Source organism: Neltuma alba, unplaced genomic scaffold, assembly GCF_004799145.2.
Source record: "Neltuma alba isolate B1F8T4 unplaced genomic scaffold, ASM479914v2 tig00002392_pilon, whole genome shotgun sequence".
NCBI lineage: Eukaryota > Viridiplantae > Streptophyta > Magnoliopsida > Fabales > Fabaceae > Neltuma > Neltuma alba.
In genome coordinates this window covers 20,209-29,212 of record NW_021632846.1, presented here as the reverse complement: position 1 = coordinate 29,212, position 9,004 = coordinate 20,209, and the positions used below count along the sequence as shown (strand labels likewise).

General features: G+C 35.7%; 1 protein-coding gene across 1 annotated transcript; it reads right to left on the bottom strand.

Moving 5' to 3' along the window:
• Nucleotides 1-6,206: 6,206 nt before the first annotated feature.
• LOC114725112 (SCARECROW-LIKE protein 7-like) lies at nt 6,207-8,782 on the bottom strand. Its single transcript, XM_028911577.1, has 2 exons — nt 8,740-8,782; nt 6,207-8,580 (listed from the first exon to the last, which is right to left on the bottom strand). The coding sequence occupies exon 2, from the start codon at nt 8,549-8,551 to the stop codon at nt 6,677-6,679; it is 1,875 nt and encodes a 624-aa protein (XP_028767410.1). The 5' UTR covers nt 8,552-8,580; nt 8,740-8,782; the 3' UTR covers nt 6,207-6,676.
• Nucleotides 8,783-9,004: the final 222 nt, after the last annotated feature.

Sequence of the window (9,004 nt, the reverse complement as noted above, 5' to 3'; positions counted from 1 at the left end):
TATGATAATAAAATATTTCTCCTTATAATTACCCAATCACTAAGTCCTAATTATTAACAGCTTTTTAAAAAAAATCATCAAAAAATTTTTTTTTTAAAAAAAGGGGAGACCGGGTTGATCCACCAAACCGGGCGGGTCACCCCGATTTAGTCTAGGTCACATCGAGTCACACCAGTAACACGGTTTCACACTTAACCAGACTGGTTTCCTGGTCGGTTCACTTTCCGGTCTGAACCGGCCGGTCCGGTCCGGTTTTCAATACAATGCATCTTAGTAAATGTTTTTAATGAAGCAGTGGTTAAGAAAAAAAGAGTTTTTTTTTTTTTGGTTCCAACCAAAGTTCAAGATGTATTATATGATATCCTTTTTTGGCCAGAGATGTATTATGTAATATTGATATTGAGCTCTCTATATGTCAATTTTATTTATTTAACTGCTTATTCGTTGTAATTTATTGTCAAAATACGATTATCTTTTTTTTTGTAATATACAGCGAAAAGAAATCAAAATAAGATTATCACGGCTGAGAGTACAGCTTTTCGTTATCACGTCCAAAATCTATCCATATGGGAAAGCATGAATTCTATAGAGGAAGTAATGGTGTCAATATTTTTTTAGGAAAAATTGCTGAAAACAGCAAAATTTATTAGAAAAAGTTTTTCAAAAAAATAACTGTTGAATTTCAAAATTTCAAATCAGTATTGATTACTACACTCGTAAAGAAAGAGACTACATTTGAAAAAAAAATAGTATATTTTTGTAGTAATTCCTGATTTGGAATTTTAAAATTCAATAATTATTTTTTTTAGATTTTCCCAATTCATTACCCAAAGTACCTAAAATTTATTTAAAGACCCGGGTATAACTTACTATCTCTGGTTCTAATTATAAGATCTTATTTGTAAATTATAAATGAGATCTTATAATTAGAACAGGAAGTGATATTTCAATACACCTATTACTTTAGTTGTGTGCGTCTTCAACCGTGTACAGAATGAAAGACATTTATGCGTAACTGAAAATATATTATACTCAGATAAAATATAAGGCTTTTTTCGGTAATTTTCTCTTTTAAATTACAATAATAGTTTTATTTCTGAAAAATAAGGGATGCCAATGTGAGGTCTATGCGACCCGAGCAATGGGTAGAACTTCACATTTATAAACCATCTGAAGTAGAAGGGTCAAGATTTGGAAATTTATAGCATAAGAACTCATTTAAACGATCAACAGGGGTTAGGTCTAGCAGAAGGGGTTAGTCTTTCATAACATGACAAACTAAGGTTCGAATTCTCACTGGGAGAGGTACTCATATTTAGTGCCCGACAGTGTCTCAAATAGGATTACTTCTAATAGGAAGATACCTATCCTTCAGGGGGAAAAAATTCATTCAAACGGTACAATAGAATGACATAGAAGAAAAAGGAAAAACAAATAATAATAAGATAGTTATTTTCATAAAAAAAAAAAATAAGATAGTTACCATTATTTAATGATGATAACAAAGATAATAACTGTGACGTGTCTCGTTCTTTTTGTATAATTAAATAAGGATTTATTTGAGAGAAAGTGGCAAAAAAAAGACCCACCAATATGTGAAATTCTAATTTAGGACTCTCAATTTGAAAAATGACAAATAAAGACCTAGTCCCACATTGCAAATACGAAATCTTGGTGAAATATCTGAAATGCCCTTTAGTTAAGTGACAAGTTGACTATGGGAAATGACAAGTTCACTTTAATGAATAACAATTTCAATAGACCAAATCACAACTTAGCTGAGGGTATGCCGAATGACAAGTTGACTATGAAAAATAACAAGTTCATTTTAAAAAATGGTAACTTCAGTAGACCAAATCACAACTTAGCTGAGGGGCATTTCATACATTTCACCAAGATTTCATATTTACAATATAATATCGGGTCTCTATTTGTTATTTTTCAAATTGAGGGTCTCAAATCGTAATTTCATATATTGGTAGGTCTTTATTTGCTATTTTCTATTTGATGTGGATACCAAACAGATTAAATAATACATAGCATAGCAAGAAAATGATATAGCATTTAAAATTCAGTAATACATTATTATATAAAACAACTTAAATGCACTTACAAATAAAAAAAAATGCTATTCATTACCCTACAAGGACAAAGCATAAAGGAGCTTGTTTTAGTGAACATCTTTGCTTATGAGGTAAAGGTGTGCAACATCTCATTTTAAATAAATTATTTTTTGGGTGAAATTAATAAACTATCTTTAATAGTGCCTCCAATATGAGAATCTAAAAAGTTAAAAGAAAAGTTACTGAAAAAGAGGAAATAAAAGAGAATAGCAAGACCAAAAGAACTGGGAGAAAAAGCAAAGTGTTTCCCGTTTATAACTTAGGGGTAATATAGGCTTCAGTTACTAAATTCTAATTGCAGAGTTACAATTAATTTAAATATATATATATATATATATATATATATAATGGCACAATATATCCTTAGAAGGTTTAAGATATTAACCATAAGAAATTCCTTCCAACTCGTTCATTGAGAAAGTTATATAGCACAAGACATAAATGTTAGAGAGATTAGAGGATTTAAGACCTAAAAAAAATGATGGCAAAACAAAAGACCTAAATAAATAAATAAACCCAAAAAAATTAGGAGTTAATGGACATGACTCATAATAATATAATATTATGTTCACAATAGGTTTCATGTTGGTTAAGTGTTAGGTCAATCTCTTAAAGATTTTTTTTTTCCCAACAATCTCTTAAAGTTTATTGATATCCATTGACAAATTAGTTCAAAATTTCCAAAATCCAATTATAGAATTCTTTTTAAATCCACATCATTTATATAGGGGAAATGACAAAAAAAGACTTCCAAAATAAATAAAAATTATAAACAAGGACCTATAATAATATTAGTATGAGTTTTGATAACAATTTTTATAAATTGATCTCTGTGTATAATTTTTTATTTTGACGGTCTTTTTTTTTTGCTATTTTCAATCTATATTTGTAAAGGTGAAAGAGAAATTAGCTTAAAGTATAGTACACGAATATATTATTATATGTCAATCTCAGATCTCAAATCTATACACTTGCGACGCCAGGACAAGAGAAGATTACCCATAAATTTTAGGTAAGAAAATTAAATATAATTAAATCTTTCGAGTTTCATGTAATACTGATAGGTCCAAAAAGAATTAATATTTACACGTTGAACTTAATATTGATAAGTCAAAATTACGGATATTAAATACTTTAAAACCTATTAGCATTTAAAATTTTTTAATCCAGATTCATGGGTAATTTTTTTTTAAAAAAAAGGTAAATACAAAATTTTATGCTGATTTTATTTCTCAAGTGCATTCAGCACTGGATTTTTTAGTGATGCAATTTTACTCTTTATTTTTTTTTAATTTGGATGCACTTTAAAAATAAAATTAGAGGTGAAATTGTAACAAAAGAAAAAATTATAGACAAAATTATACTACTAAAAAAATCATGGTTTGGATACACCTGAAAAATAAAATAGGGTAAAATTGCACTTTTAAGTGAGCCGTTTGTCATTAGCCAGCACATTAACGAAGTAGCCTATCCAACGGCTACTTGAATTCACTTTTAAATATTCGATATCTTGAAGCAAACTTTTGTTGAAAAGAGCAAATACAAATGAAAAGATATGTGTGGCCTACTACAAGTCTCAAAAAGGTAAATCCTGCCTTTTGTTTTTTTCTTTCAATCAACACTTCACTTAAAGTTATTTTAGATCCTATTTGGAATTAATTGTATTACATAAAATAATTTAAAAAGACTTCTCCTCAGAATTCTTCAATATAAATATATGCGTGAGACAAAGCGTTAAAGAACTTTGGAAAGTTACCATAAAATGTGAAGACCCAGAACTGAAAACATGACTTAATTATTTCCTCCATAGGAAGATTCTTAGAAAGAACTTGTAGGAAAGGTTTGGGTTAAAGTTAATGAATAAGAAATTTCCTCTTCCTGCAGATATAACAATGAACAATCCAACCTTAATCTGCTACATATTTCTAAATTTTATGTTAGAAAAGACAGTTTAAATCCCAACTGAATCTGCTACATATTTCTAAATTTTATGTTATTTTCTACCACATATTTTACAATTAAATTAACCTCTAAGACAAATCATTTAACATTTAAAAGAACGAAACATGGTTAAATAGCCCTGAAATATTGAAAATCTAAATATGTATTTCAAATTTGCAAATTTTCAGACAAGATCAAAGGCACCCATTTGCAATTTCAGAATTTGGTGAATTGACTTCATTACCCCTCATGCAAAAAAAACAAAAAGGAAATTGGTAAGTCATGTTATCCTAGAAGCAACAAATTATTGCTTCTAAGCAAATATTTGTGTGGGGTCGCACCAACAAGTTCTAGAACTTGTGTTAAGGTTGCATTTGGAAATCAGTTTTCAAGTTTAACTGAGTGGGATTGGGAAAACTGGGATTTAAAAGATAATTTCAATCTGTTAAACACAAGTTTCAGAGAAGCCAAACATGGTTTTAGAGAATAATAAATTGAGTTTTCTAAACCTCTGTTTGGATGAACCTCTAAAATAAACTCCAAACATGCATTTAAAAGTACTTGCATTTATTTTGAGTGAATTCTTCTAGGTGAGGATGGTACTTGATGAGTCATGACTTAGCAGTAAGATGTGAGAAATAGAAACTTAAGTAGCAAAATTTAGTAGCCTAGACCCTAGATTTATGGGCACCCTTCAACAAGATCAAGTCTAAGGAGGAAAAAAGGTCAGATTTGAATTTTATGTCAAAAGGTATTAAAATCTCCAAAACCCTAAAAGTAATTCAGGGGTAAAGTAAAGAAAGACAGATTTAATGAGGAAAACATACTTTCCGGTGTCAGGAAATTCAGATTCACTCCGCTTTCTCTGTTTCTCTCCACTTCACTCCAAGTTAAAACCTTACAAAGTACTTCTAAGATAAAACAGAAAAAGAAACGGATTTTAGAAAATACATATATATTAATAAGGCAAAAGCGAACCTCATAAATATTTTCAATTCCCTATATATCACTATCTCTCCAACTTCAACTTTAATTTTAAAGTGTTCAAATAAGATAACTTTCTATTTCACAACTTGAGTTGTCACAATCACAGAACACTAGAAACAGCAATTTCATTCACAGTCTTCCTTTGTCACAATCTTAGCCAATTGTATCAGAGACTCAAAAAGGGCTGGCTCTTCTTGCCCCTTCCTATCTCTCTCTGTTGTTCTAAAAAAGAAAGGGAATTTGATTTGCAGTATGAAAGAGACAGCCAACAAAGCCATTAAATTTGGCCCATAGATCTGAGAAGGACAAGCACTACTGGCAAGAAAGCAATCAACACTTTCATGGAAAAAAGTAAAAGAAAGAAACAAAAATTTCTGCAGATAGTGTGAAGGAAAGAAATGGCAGGTCCAACCAAGGGTGTACTTCGCCCCCCAGAAAATAGTACTAAGTTTGACAGTCACAGCATGGCAATAAATAATAGCCTGCCACTTCACTTCATAATAGAGTCAAGTTTCTAACTTCATTTTCCATAAATTGTTTAGTTTTCTAACTAAAAGCTCTAAAAAAATTAACAAACATCAAATAAAGAATTCAAGCCATAACTACTTGGCCTACAAGGCAGGATGCAACTGGCCAGAAAGCAATCCACACTTTCATGAAGAAGAATCCAAGTCTCTGCAAATTGTGTGAACGGGAAATCAATGATAGGACCAAGCAAGTACTTTTTCCCCTCCACCACAGAATAGTACGTGAGTCACAGACTCACTCTAAGGTAAAAAACTTGTCCAGCAGTTTACTACTCTGGCGCATCTGACCAAGGATTCTGCATCACCAAACAATTTGCAGGGAAAACGGCATAATATATGTCATCAAATCAAATCAAAGACTTAAATAGTTCAAGGGTATTAATCATGTGTTAAACTTCAAACACAAAAAACATTGGCACTCTTTTGATTAAGAATTCAATTCAATTGGACTTGATGAATATGGAAATGATGATCGGAGTAAAGGGAAAGAACCGATATTGCAGATTGATTTGGAACTCTGGGGAAGATACATATTACAGAACTCAGAGCTTGACCATGATCCTACTCAAAAAACTTAAAATGATTTGAAGGGACTATAAATAAATTTCAGTATAGAACAATTCCTGTCTGAGTCAGAAAGTAAAGATGAACATCCTTTGACATTTAAAGACCAAATTAAATCCATACAACAAATTCAGATTTACAGAGTTACAGACACCAATGGGAGAGAAAACTTCTTTCCTCCCATTTCTTCATTTCCATTCCCTTGTCCACTAATTTGTCTAGTCAAGTCATAAAACCTAGGAACACTAGAACATGAAATGAAAAGACTAAAAAAGCAAAATCAATCGCAAAGAAGAGAAGAGAAAGGCGTGGAACTAAGATCAAGCTGCAGAAAGCACACCATATGGCTAATCTTCCTCCTATAAATCCTCAAGAGGGCTTGTATTGCTGTTCCAATAACATCAATCTGTGTATAGCTTAACTAGGGACCAAGCATGATCATCAATGGCATATAGACAATTGGTTGTTCCACGCTAGAGAAAAAAGCACCAGGTGGAAACCCATTTCCAATCGAAGCAAATAAGCAATAACCCTTTAATGCCAAGAAGAAACAGTCAGGAGAGGGACCTCATTCCAAGCCAGAGTCAAAAACCCCGGATCGGATTCCACCAATGTATACAGAGGACTGTTGTAATTCCATAGAAGAATCTGAGCCTGACTATTTGCATAATGGCTGAGGTTTACAGATTCAAAACCAGCACTTTCCATCAAAACCCTCCACTGCTCTCTATCTTCCATGTGTTCTCTTACATTCCCCTGCGACCTTGATCCAACCACGCTAGCGATTCTACGGCCGAGTAGAAGTCTCTCGACCCGCAGCCTATCAGGCGAGTCTCGCGGCAAATTTGGCTCCAAAGACTCGAAAAGGGCTGTGAAGTACCTTAACGCAGTCTTGAACCGGTTCAGGAATCCAACCCTGCTCAAGCTAGCTTCATACTCTCCAAGAGTAACAATTCTAGGCTTCAACGATTTAGCCAATCGAAGTGCAGTCTCCACCGCGACGTTACTCTCATCCAGCAGATTATACAATTGAAGCATGAAGTTCACAGCCAAGACCTCATCAGGATCAGTAGCGAAGCTGGATTGGTTCAGCTCATGAATTGGAGTCAGAATAGGTTCGAACTCGAAGTTCAAATCCAGAAGCTTCGCGAACTCAGAGAGACGATTCCCTGTGGCAAGCAAAGAAGCACGAGGAGATGTTCCCAGAGACATGGCAGGTATTCCAGAAATGCGAATGCTTGCAGGCTTCCCTGAAGATCGAGTAGCGAATGCTTGTAACAGAGCCGCCCATTGAACACCTTGAACAATCCCAAAATCCACTATGTGAATCTTTGTGGCTCCTTCAGTAGCTTCCAATATAGCTTGATTGGCTGTTAGATGAGCAAACTTCGAGTAAGGACACGCATCGTTCAAGGCTTTATACGAGAGTGTTAACTCTTCCTCTGAAGTGGCACAACCAGGAGTCTCCACCATTTCCGGTTTTATTTTGCTGCGTAAAGCTTCGCAGAAGAAGAAGGCGACTCTCTGAGTAGGATCTCCGTGCTGCGACGCCGTTTTGCTGAGCTGAACCAGAGATTCTTCTACCTGATCTGGTTCGGTCTCGACCAGGCCAGCACAGTCTATAAGTGCTTTCAGAAGTGGATGTGTGGACTCACTGGTTTCTGCGACGCTCGACGAAACGCCGTTGCCACTGTCGTTTCGGCGCACGGCGGGCTCCACCGGTGGCGGCAAAGCTGGTGCTGATTTGGTAGTAGCAGCCGGTTCTTTAACTACGGTCGGTGGAGATGGCGGTGGGGGAGAGGTCCACGTGGAAGGCTCCGACGAGAAAATGACCCGATTGAGGTCCGACGGAGGCGAGAGCCGGGTAGGGCAGGTGGCGAAGGGGTTCGAGGCGTAAAGACCAAAATCGGCATTGTTCTGCCACGCGTCGCACGCAGAAGGCAGATTGGAACTATCCGTTGAGTCACCAGTACCACCAGCACCGCCCATCAAGCTATCCATCCACTCGTCGGAATCAAACTCACCGGCAGCGCCGCACGCGCCGCCGCCAGCATCAGCAGCGAAATCAGAAAATCTAAACCCAGTAGAGTGATGGGGATCCAGATGAGGAAACTGAAAACCGGACTCAGAGGCGTCAGGGCCAGACCCAACCTGAAAGGGGTCGGAGAAATCAGCTCCGGCGAGGCCAAAACCCAGAGGAGGAGTGTTCGTCCATGGATGAAGAGCGATTGAATGAATACCCAGAAGTTGCTGTTGCTGCTGACTCTGCTGCTGATGATGATGGTGGTGGTGGTGATTATGGCTCTGATGCTGATTCTGCTGCTGTTGCTGCTCTTGTTGCTCCTTTTGCTTGATGACTTGTTGAGCAATCGCCATGAGATTGCCACTGTCAGCACACATGTAGGCCATCTGTGAGGCCAAATCTGAAGAAGCGAAATCTGCAATCACATTCACACAGAAAGGGGAGAGAAGAGAGTGAGAAGGAATTTATATGCGAGTGTGTGCGCGAGAGAGAGAGAGAGAGAGAGAGAGAGATGATGAGTAAGTCGAGAGATGTTGAGTGAGTGATAGATGATAGAGTAGGGCAGAGTAGGTACCTTGGGCTAGGGGATGAGAGAGAAATGAGGGAAGATTGGAGGAGAGAGAGAGTGAGTGAGGAGCGAGTAGTGAACAGAGGAGAGAACGACGAGCTGGTTAAAGCAGCTTTGGAGAGACACTTGCCGTTGGTCCCACTTTTTTTTTCTCTCGTTCAAATATTTGATATGCCTCTCACTTTTTCCTATTTTTTTAATTTGAAAAATTTTATTTATTATTTTAAAATAGAAAAAATTAGGCAAAAAATTTTAGATTAGAAAATAAACA